The 19,755-nt window shown below is 39.0% G+C and overlaps 1 protein-coding gene across 2 annotated transcripts in view; it reads right to left on the reverse strand.

Moving 5' to 3' along the window:
* Nucleotides 1-19,755, reverse strand: part of tnpo3 (transportin 3) — a 162,151-nt gene that overhangs the window by 69,033 nt on the left and 73,363 nt on the right. For both annotated transcript variants that reach the window (XM_028814714.2, XM_028814708.2), the window contains exon 5: nucleotides 8,578-8,721. In XM_028814714.2, coding sequence (XP_028670547.1) covers nucleotides 8,578-8,721 — 144 coding nt within the window. The remainder of the gene's footprint in view (nucleotides 1-8,577; nucleotides 8,722-19,755) is intronic.

Consider the following 19,755-nt stretch of genomic DNA (forward strand, 5'->3'; position numbering starts at 1 on the left):
AGGTGGTTCCACAAAGTATTGACTATGCACACTTATGTTTTCTGTTTTTTTTCCTTAATTACTGTTTGTGTCACAATTTAAACTATGTTTCACCTTCAAGGTGGCAGACATGTTAAGTAAATCAAATGGTGCTAACCCCCCCAAAATTCCATTTTAATTCCAGGTTATAATGCAACAAAACATCACTAACACCGAGGGGGATGAATACTTTCACAAAGCACTGTAAATCTTGCTTCATTGTCTGAGGCACTATGGAAAACTACCTATTGCCAAAGTTGAGATCAACCATGTCAGTCTTGTATAGTGCCTTGAAAAAGTATTCAATCCTCAACACATTTTCATATTTTACAGTATTGGATTTTGGAATGCTTTGGTGTACCTAAAGTGCTTGTATGTGCTATATCACTTCTACAACTCACATAGCTTGATGGATTCTGTCTCACCTAAATAAAATCAATTCATGTACATAAATTACCTGCAAGGTCCTAAAATATGGAACATGCTCTCTAAATTATAAGGTACTGGATTTGAGTGAAACTAAAGGTGTTGTTCAAAGGAAGGCATTTATAAGAAAGTGTCATGAAAGAAGCTTTGGGGGTCAACATATCTGTACTTTTGTAGTATTATAAAATATCATCTAGAGGTCACTTCATACAAGTGGAAATAAGTCTTGTAGTTTGATAAGACTAAATGCAAACATTTTCTCTCGAATGTTAGAGATCACATGTGGTGCAAAACAAACACTGAACAACAGCCATGTTGTGCCATTCTTGCCATAAAGTATATTGGTATTGCCATTATGTTAAGTGAATTTACAGCACAAAGAAGTCAATCTTGTGGGGTTCACAGAATAATGAATATAACAATATAAGTAAATACAGGTAAAATTCCATTATAACAAACTCCCAGGGACCTAAAAAATATTTTACTGTAATGAATATTTTGTTGTAATGAGATTTTGTATTTGTTACTATAGTGCTTTCTTTAACTTGTATCCAGGCATTTGCAATCATTTCAATAGCTTCTTTTGCGTTACTTTTTAGAACATTAGAACATTCTAGACGAGAACAGGCCATTCAGCCCAACAAAGCTCGCCAGTACTATCCACTTATTTCTTCCAAGAAAACATCAAGTCGAGTTTTGAAAGACCCTAACGTCTTACTGTCTAACCACACTACTTGGTAGCTTATTCCAAGTTTCTATCGTTCTTTGTGTAAAGAAAAACTTCCTAATGTTTGTGCGAAATTTACCCTTAACAAGTTTCCAACTGTGTCCCCGTGTTCTTGATGAACTCATTTTAAAATAAGTCTCGATCCACTGCACTAATTCCCTTCATAATTTTAAACACTTCAATCATGTCACCTCTTAATCTTCTTTTGCTTAAACTGTAAAGGCTCAGCTCTTTTAAACTTTCCTCATAATTCAACCCCTGTAGCCCTGGAATCAGCCTAGTCGCTCTACTCTGGACCTTTTCTAGCGCTACTATGTCCTTTTTGTAGCCTGGAGAAAAAAACTGCACACAGTACTCAAGATGAGGCATCACCAGTGCATTATAAAGGTTGAGCATAACCTCCTTGGACTTGTACTCCACACATCGTGCTATATATCCTAACATTCTGTTAGCCTTCTTAATGGCTTCTGAACACTGTCGGGAAGTCGATAGCTTAGAGTCCACTATGACTCCTAAATCCTTCTCATAAGGTGTACTCTCGATTTTCCGACCGCCCATTGTCAAACCTAACATTTTTACTTCCAATGTGTAATACTTTACATTTACTGACATTAAATTTCATCTGCCACAAAGCTGCCCAAGCCTGTATGCTATCCAAGTCCTTCTGTAATGATATAACGGATTCCAAATTATCTGCTAATCCACCTATCTTGGTATCATCTGCAAACTTAACCAGCATGTTACTTATATTCCTATCTAAATCATTTACATATATTAAAAATAGCAGCGGCCCTAGCACTGACCCCTGTGGAACACCACTCTTAACATCGGCCAGTTCTGATGAGGTTCCTCGCACCATCACCCTCTGCTTCTGTTGTCTGAGCCAATTCTGCACCCATCTAAAAATATCACCCTGAATTCCCACCTCTTTTAATTTGGTGACCAACCTCTCATGTGGCACCTTATCAAATGCTTTCTGAAAGTCCAGATAAATAATATCATAAGCTCCACTTTGATCGTATACTTTTGTTGCCTCCTCATAGAATTCCAGCATGTTAGTAAAACACAACCTCCCTCTTCTGAACCCATGCTGACTGCTTAGAATAACTCCTGTCCTTGCCAGGTGTTGCGCGATCTTATCCTTAATAATTCCTTCCATTAATTTTCCTGTGATGCATGTTAAGCTTACTGGCGTATAGTTGCTTGGATCTGCCCTGTCACCCTTTTTATATAATGGGATGATATTTGCCATTTTCCAGTCCTTCTGAATCTCTCCAGTGCGCAGTGACTTCCTAAAAATATGCGTCAAGGGTTTATATATGTACTCACTAGCCTCCTTAAGAACACGAGGATAAATATCTGGTCCTGGTGATTTGTTCGATTTCAGCTTATTTAATCTGAGCAGTACTTCTCCCTCTACAATTTCCAAATCCCTCAGTACCTCCTTAGTAGTCGCGTTTACCTCTGGGAGGTTATCCACTTGCTCACTTGTAAACACCTCAGAAAAATGTAAGTTTAAGGAATCCGCTATTTCACTGTCTGTATCTTTTAATTCCCCTTTACTATTCCTGATGCACTTGACCTCCTCCTTGACTGTTCTTTTACTACTAAAATACTTGAAAGAATCTCTTAGGGTCTTCTTTCACCTTATCTGCTATATTCCTCTCCAACTGTCTTTTAGCCTTCCTGATATCCTTCTTAATGATTGCCCTCATGTTCTCATACGCTCTACAATTCACTTTGTAGTCATTAGTCTTATATGCCTTAAAAAGCATTTTTTTCCTTTGCAACTTCTTTTTTAAATCTTTATTAATCCACCGTGGAGTTTTTTTTAGTTTCCTATTAATTCCAAATTTAGGTATGTATCTGTCCTGCATTACATGTAAAACATTTTTAAACCTGTTCCACTGCTCCTCAACTGTCTCCACACTTAAAAGCTTATCCCAGTGTATCCTACTTAGACTTTGTCGCATCTGCTCAAAATTAGCCCTACCAAAGTTCAACTTAACAATGTTAGTCTTTGCATCTGTACTCTTACAAAATACTGAGAATTGTATTACATTATGGTCACTTGACCCTAGTGGTTCAATCACCTCTACACCCTCAATTCTATCCTGATTATTACAAAATACTAAATCCAGACAGGCTTCACCCCGTGTTGGTGCTTTAACATGCTGTGTTAAAAAACAGTCATTGATTACTTCTAAAAACTCCTGCTCTTGTACTCCGCCATCTGTAAGGTTATCCCAGTTAATATTTGGATAATTAAAGTCCCCCATGATTATAATATCTCCCTGTAAACTTGCCTTTTTGATATTACTAAAAAGATGTGTGTTGAAATTACTGTCTGAAATCTCCTCCTGCCTACAAGTTATGCTGACGAGAATTTTTCTCAGCATTTCCTTGCGATAATACACTTTCAGGGTGCGAATGATGCCCAAATCCAATGGCTGAAGCGCTGCTTTGCAATTGGGTGGGAGGTATTCAAAGAGAACATTATCTGAATGTGGAAGCATGTTGTGGGCAGCACAGTTACAGTCATGGCCGAAATTATCGGCACCCCTGGAATTTTCCCAGAAAATGCACCATTTCTCCCAGAAAATTATTGCAATTACAAATGTTTTTGTATATACATGTTTATTTCTTTTATATGCATTGGAACAACACAAAAAAAACAGAGAAAAAAAGCCAAATCTGACATCATGTCACACAGAACTCCAAAAATGGGCCAGACAAAATTATTGGCACCCTTTCAAAATTGTGGGTAAATCGTTTTATTTCAAACATATGATGCTCGTTTGAACTCACCTGTGGCAAGAAACAGGTGCTGGCAATATAGCAATCACACCTGAAGCCAGTTAAAATGGAGAAAAGTTGACTCAACCTTTCTGTTGTGTATCTGAGTGTGCCACACTAAGCATGGCAAACAGAAAGAAGAGCAGAAAATTGTCTGAGGACTTGAGAACAAAAATTGTGGAAAAATATCAACAATCTCAAGGCTATAAGTCCATCTCAAGAGATCTTCATGTTCCTTTGTCCACTGTGCGCAACATAATCAAGAAGTTCACAACACATGGCACTGTAGCTAATCTCCCTAGACGTGGACGGAAGAGAAAAATTGATAAAAGACTGCAACGAAGGATAGTCCGAATGGTGGATAAACAACCCCAGTCAACTTCAAAACATATTCAATCTGTTCTGCAGACTCAGGGTGCAACAGTGTCAGCTCGAACTATCCATCGACATCTGAACGAAATGAAACGCTATGGCAGGAGAGCCAGGAGGACCCACTGCTGACACAGAAACATAAAAAAGCCAGACTGGAGTTTGCCAAAATGTACTTGAGGAAGCCAAAATCCTTCTGGGCGAACATCTTGTGGACAGATGAGACCAAGGTAGAGCTTTTTGGTAAAGCTCATCACTCTACTGTTTACAGAAAACGGAATGAGACCTACGAAGAAAAGAACACAGTGCCTACAGTCAAACATGGTGGAGGTTCTAAGATGTTTTGGGGACATTTTGCTGCCTCTGGCACTGGATGCCTCAACTGTGTGCAAGGCATCATGAAATCTGAAGACTACCAAAAAATACTGGGGCGCAATGTAGGGCCCAGTGTCAGAAAGCTGGGTCTGCGTCAGAGGTCATGGGTGTTCCAGCAGGATAATGACCCCAAACATACCTCTAAAAGCACCCAGAAATGGTTGAAGACAAAGCGCTGGAGAGTTCTGAATTGGCCAGCAATGAGTCCGGATCTAAATTCGATTGAACACTTATGGAGAGATCTCAAAATTGCTGTTGGGAGAAGGCTCCCTTCAAATCTGAGAAACCTTGAGCAGTTTGCAAAAGAAGAGTGGTTGGAAATTCCAGTTGAGAGGTGTAACAAGTAACTTGTTGATGGTTATAGGAAGCGCTTGATTTCAGTTATTTTCTCCAAAGGGCGGGCAACCAAATATTAAGTAGAGGGTGCCAATAATTTTGTCCAGCCCAGTTTTTGAGTTTTGTGTGAAATGATGTCAGATTTGGCTTTTTTTCTCTGTTTTTTTGTGTTGTTCCAATGCACATAAAGGAAATAAACGTGTATACCAAAACATTTGTAATTGCAACAATTTTCTGGGAGAAATGGTGCATTTTCAAGGAAAATTCCAGGGGTGGCAATAATTTCGGCCATGACTGTATCAGTCAGGAGCCGAATCATTATTTCTTCTTCATATTGTGAGGTTTCTGAACTCTTTTGAGACCCCCCACTCCCCACCCAACAGGAATGACATGCTGAAGTGCGTCCTGAAGCGCGATTGCAGCGTCTGTGGAAGATTGTTTGTCCGTTGCTGGAGCAGGGCAATAGGAGGCTCACAGCGCTGCAGTGAAGCTCCACAGAAGCAAATCATAAAAGATCGGGGTCGCGCTCTAAGTCCCTGTCTTGCACCCCAAAACATGAGGCTTAGTCTCAGTACTTTACCAAAACCAGCTTTATTCCGCTTGAAACAGGAACAGCACAGTTATTTATTGTAGTGTGATCTGCCACTCTGCTATACATAGCAGTCAGGCAGGGTTGTGCAGGTCAGTAATCAGGTAATCCTGTTATCTGCATTTACAATTTACGTGCTCCTAACCTTGCATCACCCATCGAGATCTTTTCTGTTTACTATGGCGGAGAGACGCAGCATATCTGGGAGCCTGCTATTTCCCCGTACAGACGCGGAGATCGCACTTTGGGACACTCTTCGGCTTGCTGTCTTGTTGGGGGAGGTCCCAAGAGAGAGTTTACAAACCTCACATTTTGTTGAATGAGTGCCGCATTAATAGGAATGTTTCTTGAACGAGCATCACTGAACCACATAAAAACGGCTTTTTCTACGTCTTCAAATGCAGCAGTTCACATATTTTTGCAACCCGAGATTTTTCTACTTTTTTTTTGCTGTCTTTCAAGTGTCAATGGTGAAATTCCGAATTCACTGACGTCTTTTTTCTTTTTGCAGCAATCGAGAGCTGCAAAAAATAAAAAAATTTTCTAATATGAACTGTTATCGTTTTTCCGTGTCTGCCGTTTCTATAGGAGGCTGACAATGAGTTAAATTCCAATGGATGTTTTTCAAATGTTGACGAGCAAAAAGTAAAACATATCACTGAAAACTGCAGGAAACAAAAAAGGCAAAAAAAAAAAAACAGTACAAGGAAAGTTCGAAGAAAGAAAACAAATGACAGTGTTTCTGTTTGGGGATCGTTGAGCACAACTGAGCTGCGGCCACATAACTAACTGCTCTGTGGATCATTCATTCAGGCATTTCAAGGTCTTTTGTGCACTTTGTTATAATGAAAGTATCTGCTGAATGTACTTCGTAGTAACAAGAGTTCTATAGACTCTTGTCATATGGGGAAGCTGTCAGGACCATAAAAATACTTCGTTGTAATAAAAATTTCGTTGTACAGATATTCGTTATAATGGAATTTTACCTGTATTTTAAATTTTATGATTAACATAAACAATACATGCTAATCCTTATGTTCCAAACATAAAACACAAAAAGCAGACAACCACCAGGAGTAGGCATACAAAAGAATATGACAAAAATAACTAAAGATCTATCTATCTGTCTATTTATATATACATACATACACATAAGCACAAAATGTCAGTCTTGACCATGGTGCTATTTGAAAGCTTACGAAATTCAAAGTAACGCCATCCTCAAAGAATCGGAAATTTCAAGTAACAGCAACCACAGCAAAATGCCCTGCCGTGATGTGTTTGTAATGGTAAAATGATAACTAAGCAAAGTGATATGGCAGAATGAAAAGAAACAAGAATGGTGACATGTCCTAAGTATTAAGCAAATCATAGAGGCCAATTACATGACTAAGAGCACCATACTAGGAAGAATAAGAGCAGTGCCATCTTCGGAACATCAAGTGTGGGATACAGAATGCAAGAACAACAAAGGTGAAGAAATTAATGCCGACAATTACACTTAGAACATATTGTGGTTTACATCAAACTTTTTATTGGGTCACACAACTCTCACCCATAAGAAGACAAGACACAACCAAATTGACAAGCAAGAAATAGTTCTAAATATAGACCAACTGAGCAGCAGAAAAAGATGACGGCTAATAGGCATGCAAAACAAAAATGTTAACTAGCTAAGGTGAGACAATCTCATATCCATTCTAGCTAAGCCTTCTAAAGCCAATGATTACTTGTTAAACATTAACTGGCTGGTATTTTATGCAGGACTACAAACACGGTAGAATAATGTATAGTCTGGGCTAAATGTGCCAAAAAAATTTCAGCATCATGTCAATAAATTTGCCACATTTACAATAACTATAATGTTCTGATGGTCGAGGAGATGCAACACTAAGGCCCTGTCCACATGGGCACTCAAATCTTGGTTAAATGAATGCACTCTGAGAGACCTAGGCGTTTCAAGTTGCGTTTTGTAGTGGCGCTTAATTGACATCAATATGACATTACATTCATGTTCGTTTGCCTCTGGTAAACACCAACCTGCAGCTCAGATTGTAGTTTTGTGTGTTTGCCTGTGGGGGTGGGCAGTTATCAGGTAATACAGAGTGTTTTTAACCTGTGGGGTTTGAGGTTCATCCTTTATTGGAATCGCGAAATAAGGAATCAATTGATTTTATTAGACTTGAACATTGACCTTCTTGGGTACTTGCGTATGTACTCACCCACCAGCATTAATAACCCATTAATAGCTAAAGTTACATCATTAGCACAAACCTACAAACTGTTTAGAATTCTTCAAAGTGTGTAAATGTGTGTGTGTCTACACGTAATCATGGGACACGTACGGTTCTCTAGAACGTTAAATGAATGACATGTAAACGCGATACAGACGTTTTCTTCACACTCATCTAGATTTTTGCAGAAATTGAAGCCAAGAAAAAGCTGCATGCAACATTTTTTTGATGCCATCCGAATGCCCATCTGACCAAGTACAAAGGAGAAACCCCGTATGGATGGTTGCTGCAACGAGCAGAAAAACACTCTTGAGTTCAACCTGTGCTCACCTGACGCTACAGATAGCAGCAAAACGCTCAGTTCAGATATCCGTGTGGACAGGGTCTAATCAACAGAAACAGGTCAGCAAACTGCAGTTGTAAAAAATTTACAAATCTCGTGCATCAACATTCTAGGCAGTGAGACTCTTAAATGTGGGAAAAAAAGCATATTAAGTGTTATATTTTTCAAGGCACTATATTTCGAAGTCTGCCACCTCAGCTTTCTGTTGTAATAATTAGGTTATCCCAGTTCGGACACTACAAAATTGAACTGGTTTAGTATCAGTGGTGACATTGCTGGAATAAAAACTGGGTTCAAATGTCTCATGTGAAAAGAGCTTATGAGTTAAAAAGCTTAAAGAAAAAAAGAAAAGATACATGCTCACCAGGACTTGGAAGAGTATCATTAATAGTTGGTTATTCGCCATGAAGTTGCTATCCAGTACACCAAGATTGAACCAGCTTCCAAGGCAGCGAAACACCTTAATCAGCATCTTTTCATCATTTCCAGTCTTCTGCACACAAGACATCTGCAAAAATGGAGGAAAAAAGGGTTTACACGAGAATTTAAAAACAAATATGTGGTAGTCTTAATATGGCACTCTGGTGTGATTGTTAGAGCTGATGCCTTGTAGCTGCAAGTGGAACTTTGCAGGTTTTCATCATATATGCTGTAGATTTTTCCTGCTCCACCAACAATCTAAAATACATACATATTAAGCTGTTTGGTGACTTTAAATTGACCCAGTGTCAATGAATATGGGGTGTGTTGAATGAAGATGGACTGTGAAGGACTGGCACCCTATCCGGGTTTGGTTCCTTCCTTGCACACAATGCAACTAAAATAAGGTCCAGATTCTTAGCAACATTCAGCTGGATGAAGCAGGCTCAAAAATAGATAAAGACTTAACAAAACAAAAAAAGAATACAAAGGAACACTATATAACAAGTCAAACTAAAAGATAATTCAAATACAACAAATGTCACAGGGAAATATAGTGGCGTAGGGCAGAGTAGAGTTTGTATCCGATCAGAATAAAATTAATATTTGGGTGTGGTCTGCTTTATCGAAACCTTGGCCAAAGTTCGCTTCATAGAGGTTAGGGTTGCATTTCTTTTTGATTAATATCACTAGCCATATAGATATTGACATATGTGGCACATGCACTGAACAAACCTCAAAATAAAGCCGTGCTTTTTAAATTTGCATTGATATGATTAAATCTAGGTAGGTGGACAAAAGGTAGCTCAATTGTGTCATGCAGAGTTCAATCCATAAATATGGCAGGAAACAAAACTATATGAACAGCTTCTAAAAACTGATACAATGCTAAAAAATGAAATATGAAATATTTTTATAATATACAGTATCTCAAAAAAGTGAGTACACCCCTCGCATTTTTGTAAATATTTTATATTTTCATGGGACAACACTGAAGATATGACACTTTGATACAATGTAAAGTAGTCAGTGTACAGCTCATATAACTGTAAATTTGCTGTCCCCTCAAAATAACTCAACACACAGCCATTAATGTCTAAACCGCTGGAAACAAAAGTGAGTACACCCGTAAGTGAAAAATGTCCAAATTGTGCCCAATTAGCCATTTTCCCTCCCCGGTGTCATGTGACTCGTTAGTGTTACAAGGTCTCAGGTGTGAATGGGAAGCAAGTGTTTTAAATTTGGTGTTATCGCTCTCACACTCTCTCATACTGGTCACTGGAAGTTCAACATGGCACCTCATGGCAAAGAACTCTCTGAGGATCTGAAAATAAAGATGGCCTAGGCTATAAGAAGATTGCCAACACTCTGAAACTGAGCTGCAGCACGGTGGCCAAGACCATACAGCAGTTTAACAGGACAGGCTCCACTCAGAACAGGCCTCGCCATGGTCAACCAAAGAAGTTGAGTGCACGTGCTCAGCGTCATATCCAGAGGCTATCTTTTGAAAATAGACATATGAGTGCTGCCAGCATTGCTGCAGAGGTTGAAGGGGTGGGGGGTCAGCCTGTCAGTGCTCACACCATATGCCGCACACTGCATCAAATTGGTCTCCATGGCTGTCATCCCAAAAGGAAGCCTCTTCAAAAGATTATGCACAAGAAAGCCCATAAACAGTTTTCTGAAGACAAGCAGACTAAGGACATGGATTACTGGAACCATGTCCTGTGGTCTGATGAGACCAAGATAAACTTATTTGGTTCAGATGGTGTCAAGCATGTGTGGCGGCAACTAGGTGAGGAGTACAAAGACAAGTGTGTCTTGCCTATAATCAAGCATGGTGGTGTGAGTGTCATGGGTAGGGGCTGCATGAGTGCTGCTGGCACTGGGGAGTTACAGTTCATTGAGGGAACCATGAATGCCAACATGAACTGTGACATACTGAAGCAGAGCATGATCCCCTCCCTTCGGAAACTGGGCCGCAGGGCAGTATTCCAACATGATAACGACACCAAACACACCTCCAAGACGACCACTGCCTTGCTAAAGAAACTGAGGGTAAAGGTGCTGGACTGGCCAAGCACATCTCCAGACCTAAACCCTATTGAGCATCTGTGGGGCATCCTCAAACGGAAGGTGGAGGAGTGCAAGGTCTCTAACATCCACCAGCTCCATGATGTCGTCATGGAGGAGTGGAAGAGGATTCCAGTGGCAACCTGTGAAGTTCTAGTGAACTCCATGCCCAAGAGAGTTAAGACAGTGCTAGAAAATAATGATAGCCACACAAAATGTTGACACTTTGGGCACAATTTGGACATTTTTCATTTAGGGGTGTACTCACTTTTGTTGACAACGGTTTAGACATTAATCGCTGTGTGTTGAGTTATTTTGAGGGGACAGCAAATTTACACTGTTATACAAGCTGTACACTGACTACATTGTATCAAAGTGTCATATCTGCAGTGTTGTCCCATGAAAAGCATATAATAAAATATTTACAAAAATGTGAGGGGTGTACTCACTTTTGTGAGATACTGTAAATAATATTAACAAATGATAGACATCAATAAGATCCTTGAACAGTGCATTTCACTTAGTTTCATAAAGGCAGAGATATAAATGAGTATAGACCCTGCATGAATGTGTAGTAAATGTAACTAGGAAACAAGCTACAGAGATCCGATTAATATATTTATCATTACCAAAAGAAGGTAAACAGAAAGTGGTGATGAAAAGGGAACACTGTTATTCCAGTTTCACAAGGACATAGCTTAACCAAACACACCTTAGGGAAAACCAGTAAACCCCCGATTCTCTAAAGAATCGCAAATGCAATAATGGCAATCAGTTTCTATTCCCTCCGATCTGTGGAGGAATGAAAAATGATGGAGGGTGGGAACATCCTGGAAAAGATTTCATTTAATTAAATAAACATATTTGTACTAAAGCGGTTTCTTTGTGTGGGCGCCTTCGTTCATTATTTTTATCCATACGGGCTCGTTTACAGATCATAGCCATACGGGATCGTGTTTGTATTACCAATCGTCGAGCTGTTTCATTGTGGAGCCGTGACGTCTTCACTTCTGGTGTGTCTGAAGCGCGTTGTAGGAGCCTCCGTGTATTGTTTTTATCCATACGGTCTCGTCTTTGTTGTTCTGTGGCTGTGTCGTTAGGTAGAAGTCATTTACTGTTAGGAATCATAATCCAACTTACATTTAATACTGAATTACCGTCATGTGATTCAAATATGCCACACTGACTGCTGGCACAGTGGATTACAGCAAGTTTAGTTTACAGTTTGTGTTGTTTGGGCACCACGTACTGACTCTGGGAAGTACGGGCTCTGTTTTGTATTACAAAGCGTTGAGCTCTTTCCAATTAGAGCCGTGACTCCTTTGTCTCCGCTGTGTCAGAAGCGCGTTGTGGGCGCCTTCGTTCATTGTGTTTATCCATACGGGCTCGTTTTGTATTTCCGTTAGTTGAGCTCTTTCATCGTGGAGACGTGATGTCTTTGCTTCTGGTGTTTCTGAAGCGCGTTGTAGGAGCCTCCATGTATTGCTTTTATCCATGCGGTCTCGTCTTTGTTGTTCTGTGGCTGTGTCGTTAGGTAGAAGTCGTTTACTGTTAGGAATCATAATCCAATTTACTTTTAATCCTGAATTACCGTTATGTGATTCAAATATGCCACACTGACTGCTGGCACAGTGGATTAGAGCAAGTTTAGTTTACAGGTTGTGTTGTTTGGGTGCCACCTACTGACTCTGGGAAGCCGCTGGGTTTGACTCTGGGGCACTGAGGCACTGTGCGCATGCGCCTCGGTGCGTCCTGCGTCCGTGCATATATTAAACTGTCGTTTAGTAATATAGATGTCTATAACCACACCATAAAATATATAAACCTATATTTACTACTTTAAGATGAATCATGAAAAGGTTACAGAGGACAACAGTTATAATTTAATCCTAAATTAACATTTCATTAAATAGACATCTATAAGATTACTGCTGTTTTAAGAACGGATTATAAATAATTCCTTAAATGATTCCTTGTACTGTATATGACTGAAACAAAACTGTGTAGAGAGAAGCAGTTGGTTGGCATGCTGCGATCTAGGGTTACACAGATATTTTTGGATGGTCAATACTGATCCAGAGTACAGTTTTAACAGTATAGGCCATTATGGACAACTAATTCAAATACTTTTGTTACAAAAGAAAATTATGCTAGATTTCTAACAACAGAAATGAGAAAAAAATTACAAGTTACTCAATTACTTTATAATAGTACCCTAAGTTCTTGTCTATAAGCCGCGGCTTATCTAAGGAAAAAAGTTGTGAAAATGAAAAAATAGAATATCGGCTTATACATAAGTCCGGCTTATACATCCATCGCGGGGATGGCGTTCCAGAGCCACCCGCAAAATAAGAAAATCCGCGAAGTAGAAACCATATGTTTATATGGTTATTTTTATATTGTCATGCTTGGGTCACAGATTTGCGCAGAAACACAGGAGGTTGTAGAGAGACAGGAACGTGATTCAAACACTGCAAACAAACATTTGTCTCTTTTTCAAAAGTTTAAACTGTGCTCCATGACAAGACAGAGATGACAGTTCTGTCTCACAATTAAAAGAATGCAAACATATCTTCCTCTTCAAAGGAGTGAAGCAAACAAATCAATATGTCTGTTTGGCTTTTAAGTATGCGAAGCACCACGGCACAAAGCTGTTGAAGGCGGCAGCTCACACCCCCTCCGTCAGGAGCAGAGAGAGAGAGAGAGAGTGAGTTAGAGAGAGATAGAGAGAGACAGATAAAAAAATCAATACGTGCCCTTTGAGCTTTTAAGTATGCGAAGCACTGTGCAGCATGTCTTTTCAGGAATCAGCTTTACAAAAGATAGCAACGTGAAGATAATCTTTCAGCATTTTTAGACGAGCGTCCGTATCGTCTAGGTGTGCAAACAGCCCCCCTGCTCAATCCCCCTACGTCAGGATCAGAGAAAGTCAGCGCAAGAGAGACAGAGAAAAGTAAGCTGGGTAGCTTCTCAGCCATCTGCCAATAGCGTCCCTTGTATGAAATCAACTGGGCAAACCAACTGAGGAAGCATGTACCAGAAATTAAAAGACCCATTGTCCGCAGAAATCCGCGAACCAGCAAAAATGCGCGATATATATTTAAATATGCTTATATATAAAATCACAATTTAAATGACCGCTATGCGCGCGTGTTGACTCGGCGACGCCCAGAGCAGAAAGAACGTGCTCCGGCCGCTCCAACCGCGCCATGCGGGGAGTGAGAGAGACGCCAATATCTCACACTCTCTCCCCCCTTAAAGAAATTAAATGGGTGCGAGTGAGACCACTGACCTCCCTCCCTTCTATTAGTTATAGGTTATAGTACGTTCGGCTTATCCATGAGTCCGGCTTATCTATGATACGATTTTATTTTAAAAATTCGTATGATTTTTGGTCTCCGGCTTATACATGAGTCCGGCTTATAGACAAGAACCTAGGGTATACACTACCAGCCAAACATTTCAGAACAGCTTAGTTTTTTCAGGTTTTATGGAACTGTACATAGTTTAATGTCTTAATGTTTTGTGAAATCAAGGCATAGAACAAATAAACAATGGCAAATAAAATAATAAGTCAAAAAGTCATTAAGTGTACAAAGTTTTATTCAAACTTTTGATTCATCAAAGCAGCTGCTTTTTGCCGATATAACAGCCAAACTATGATAAACCTTATGATTCAGAATGCCAGTTATTTTGTACAAGTCACCAACTCTGCCTACAGCAAAAGAACCCCAACCTATCACACCTTCTCCATGTTTAACAGTTGGTGTCAGACTGAGGAACCATCCATTCACCAACTCAACAGCATACAAACACCCTGCACGTGATGAACTGAAGATTTCTAATTGTGAAGCATCAGTCCATAAGACTTTCTTCCAGTCTGCAGTAGTCCACTGCCAGTATTTCAAGGCTATATTTTGACCTTTAAGGAATTGCTTTCTTACTCCCAATTAGCCCTGTCAAACCTGTGGCACAAAGCCTCCTATTACTTCTAGAAACTGAGACTTGCTTTGTTTGACCACTGTTGAGCAGTGCTTGAAACTGCTTTTCTGTGAGGCACCTATCATGCAAGCTGGTGACCCTCAGAAACTTGTCTTCTGATTGGGCTGTGACTTTGGGTCTGCCAGATCTCTTCCAGTTCCCAATTGCCTTTGGACTGCATAGGACACCATACACAGTGACATTTTTATTTTTTTTGCAATTTCTCCAAATGAAAGGGCTACACTTCTATGTATAATAATGCTGTGATTCATTTAATTTGTTAGTTGACTTTTCTTGCCATTAACACTGGAATTTACAACTTTCTACACTATAATATTGTCCAAGTAGTACTTCAGAGGGTGTAGTAACACAGTCTGTTCCTACTCTGCTTTACAACAGAAGGTTTTTAAGTAATCAGCAGAGTTTGGGACACCTGTGCAAACTGCTTGCTTCAGTTTGCAAGACTTAATTACCTTTAATTTCTGCAGAACATCTGTAGGTTGTAACCTATTAGTTGTTCCCTGAAGAATGCCCATTTGTAATATTCTGAAATTTCTTTTATTTCATTTTTTGCTAACCTAAACTTTAAATTTCAACCCCTGGCAGTTTACTGCTTACCTTTTCACAATCTTAGATCATTCATTGCAGTTCAACTGATTAGAGTTGAAGACAAACTTGGAAAAACTGAGGCGTAATAAAACTTTTGACCGGTAATGTATAAAACATGTTTTTTGTTTAAAGTTATTACATTTTATATGTATGTTCCTTATGTGTGTGTGTGTGTGTATATAAACAAACAAATTAAATACACACGCACACATACACACAGTGACGTGCAAAAGTATTCAATCCCCTTGAAAGTCATTATAATTTTCTACATTATATAGAGAAAAGCCAAGCAAAATGACACCTTTTATTGGCTAACTAAAAAGATTACAATATGCAAGCTTTCGAGGCAACTCAGGCCCCTTCTTCAGGCAAGATGTATAAAGTGGAAAGTGGATAATTAAACATTAACCCGAGTCTTACTCTGAATTAATTGTAATAACACAGAATTTCAAGTGCAAGTCACATTCTGGGTTAACACCAAGGAGATTAACAGAGTAGTAGGACAGAAAGAAAAAAATAATCTACGTTGTGATGGGGTCTGGTTGTAAATTGTACAAATGAAGATAACAAGCTAACCATTTAAAATTACCAAAAGGCTAATCGTGGTAATGAAGCAGATTTGTAAAATTCTGCAGCTTTGCATGTGGAGTCTGGAGTAACTCAATGCTAACAGTTTTTTGCACTATATATTAACAATTTTTAAGAAAATGTTAATATATAGTACATGCATGATGTATTAGATTAGCTAAAAAATGTGTATGAGTAAATATGGTACTTGCAAAAGTTTGGGCGCCCTACTATGTGAGTACTTATTAACAAGCCCTTTGGCAAAAATGAGAGCTTGCAGAGGTTTGTTTTTTTTTTTGTGTCTTTAAATTCTTGTTTTGGAAAGGTCTTCCTGTTCTTCCTTGCAAATCACTTCCAGCTTAGAGAGATTCTTGGCCTGTCTTGTATGTACAACACATTTGAGATCCCTCCCACAGATTTTCAATGATGTTTAGGTCTGGGCACTGTAAGGGCCATTCCAAATCCTTCCCATTGTGCTCTTGAGGTCATTCATAGTATATTTTGAAGTGTTTAGGATGGTCGTCTTACTGTAGAACCCATCCTTTTTTTAGCTTCAGTTTACTGACTGACTGTTTGACATTCTTACCAAGGATTTGTTTATATTTAGCAGAATCCATTCCTCCCTGTATTTGCACAATGTCTGCTGTGTTTTTTACTGCCAAACAACCCCAAATCATAATAGATTAATCCCTGGACGTAACAATTGGTAAGACATTCTTTTTGGGATTAGATCTCATATAAGGTTGCCTTCTGAAGGTTCTTCCATGAAGTAACGCACAGTACAGTACAGTACCACCTGTCCTTTGAAGATATATTGGGGTTTTGCTTTGTCATCCTCCATAGTATGCAAACTGTTCTGTCAGTTTGTCTTGACCTGTCCTTAACTGACGTAACTTAATGACATTTCAGACTGTAAATTGGTATCTGGAAACAATTCAATACTTTCTATAGCTTTACCCTGCTTTTGGGAATCAGTTTGTTTTATTTTCAGATCTGCAGTCAGTAGCTTAGAAAAGCCCATGGTTGTTGAGTGTTGCACAATGTTTGAAGAGCCAAAGAATTTATTAGGCTCTGGAATTGTCATCTGCTGACAATTACCAATGACAATTCTTAACCAGACTAACACCTAACAAGCCAAGTCAGACTAATAACCTAACAAGCTCTGAGACATTACAACTGAAATGGTGCCCACTCAAACAAAGACACATGATATCCTATATGGTGTTCCACAAGGCTCTATTCTGGGTCCCCTGCTTTTCTCAATCTACATGCTTCCGTTAGGTCAGATTATCTCAGGGCACAACATGAGCTACCACAGCTATGCTGATAACACACAGCTGTATTTATCAATAGCACCTGATGACCCCGATTCTCTTGATTCACTAACACAATGTCTTACTTGTATTTCTGAATGGATGAATAGTAATTTTCTAAAGCTAAATAAAAAGAAAACAGAAATTTTAGTGATTGGCAATAATGGATACAATGAGGCTATTAGAAACAAACTGGATGCATTAGGATTAAAAGTCAAGACGGAGGTAAAAAGCTTAGGGGTAACTGTTGACTGTAATCTGAATTTTAAATCGCATATTCATCAGACCACTAGGAGAGCATTTTTTCACTTAAGAAACATAGCAAAAGTTCGACCTCTTATATCATTGAAAGATGCTGAGAAATTAGTTCATGCGTTTGTTTTCAGTCGACTAGATTACTGTAACGCACTCTTCTCAGGACTACCCAAAAAAGATAAATCGTTTGCAACTAGTGCAGAATGCAGCTCTTAGAATCCTAACTAGGAAAAGAAAATCCAAGCACATTTCTCCAGTTTTGATGTCACTACACTGGTTACCTGTGTCATTCAGGATTGACTTTAAAATTCTGCTTATGGTTTATAAAGCCTTAAACAATCTCGCTCCATCTTATATATCAGAATGTCTGACACCTTATATTCCAAATTGTAACCTTAGATCTTCAAATGAGTTTCTCCTTAGAATTCTAAGAGCAAAACTTAAAAGAAGTGGTGAGGCGGCCTTCTCCTGTTATGCACCTAAAATCTGGAATAGCCTGCCAGTAGGAATTCGCCAAGCTAATACGGTGGAGCATTTTAAAAAACTGCTAAAAACACATTATTTTAACATGGCTTTCTCATAACTTCACTTTAATTTAATCCTGATACTCTGTATATCCAATTCATTATAATAACTATTCAAGGTGGCTCTAAAATCCGTACTAACCCCTACTCTCTCTTCTGTTTCTTTTTCCGGTTTCTTTGTGGTGGCTGCTTACACCACCACCATCTACTCAAAGCACCGTGATGTTCCAACATTGATGGATTAAAGCCAGAAGTCTGCATGACCATCATCATCAAGTCCTTCCGTGAGAACCTTAAATACAAAGAGGACTATTTCATTTTTGTTAGGTAGAATGCCCAGAGGGGACTGGGCGGTCTCGTGGCCTGGAACCCCTGCAGATTTTATTTATTTCTCCAGCCGTCTGGAGTTTTTTTTTTGTTTTTTCTGTCCTCCCTGGCCATTGGACCTTACTCTTATTCTGTGTTAACTAATGTTGTCTTATTTTAATTTCTTACTTTGTCTTTTATTTTTCTTTTCTTCATTATGTAAAGCACTTTGAGCTACTTTTTTGTATGAAAATGTGGTATATAAATAAATGTTGTTGTATTTGCAGTTGTCACATTTTTTTTATAACAATTTATTTTTTTTATTTATTTTTTTTTAACATCAAATGTCAACTAAATATTTCATTTAGCGAGGGTTTGTTGCACGGAACTACATTTATATGTGCATCTCGTAGTTTATTTTGTCATTAAAGTAGACCGTCGTAAACATCACTTTAAAACCAGCCCAGTTAATAATCGCTACGTGCTACTGGGGCTTCCTCCTGGGCTGACTGCAACGGCAGGCAGCAGTCGCCACACAGAACACATTAAATTTATGATATTCCAGTCCTCTGCACATTTAGAACCCTTAGATTTATATTTGATATTACTTTCATGATAAAATGCATTAAAGTATGCATATTGTATTTTACAGATAAATTGTTAACGTCATTTAAATAATGAATACTGTTAGTAACGACACATGTGGGGGAGACACAGTTGTGGAACGGTACAGTTCCTTGCCTCAAGTTTGCATGTTTTCCTGGTGGGTTTCCACAGTGTGCTCCGCTTTCCTTCCAAGGACAAGCAGGTTTGGGAATTTGGTGATTCTAAAATGATGCTAGTGTATGTATGTGCTTGTTTCACCTTGAGATGAGCTGATGCCCCAAACAGGGATTGTTCCTGCCTTGCGGCCGATGTTTGCTAGAATAGGCACATCCCTGGATTGATGGGTGTAATCATTAAATATCCATCCTTTTGGGAGATATTGTGGCAAGGTGTCCTTGGAATTTAATTGATGTTTTGGACAATTCACAACACAGAGAAGCCAAACGTTGTCTTCTAACCATGACGACATCTTGTTCTGCCACCTGGTGGAATCCTCCAGTTTACGTAAAGAACAAGTGCAAGTATAAACAGTACAACACATGTGTAGCAGTAGTGTCTGAGGCACATACGTCGTGTGAAGTATAAACCCAGCCTAAGATGTGTACCATACTTTAAAGAAAAGAAGACATTTACTTTTAATGGAATCCAAATCCAACTATAAGGAATCACAGAATTAAACAAAACATAGTAATAAGGAAAACAATGAAATTGTCCCTGTTGAAACTTTTGTATACCTTTACTTCTTACTATTGTTTATTGCCTCCTTGAGAATCAATGATGTCATGCAGTCTTTCGTGATAGTTGTGGATGAGGCCCTTGATTTTCTCAGATGGTAGAGCTGCCCATTCTTCTTGGAAAAAAGCATCCAGGTCCGGTGATTTCTTGGGT

Source organism: Erpetoichthys calabaricus, chromosome 1 (assembly GCF_900747795.2).
Source record: "Erpetoichthys calabaricus chromosome 1, fErpCal1.3, whole genome shotgun sequence".
NCBI lineage: Eukaryota > Metazoa > Chordata > Cladistia > Polypteriformes > Polypteridae > Erpetoichthys > Erpetoichthys calabaricus.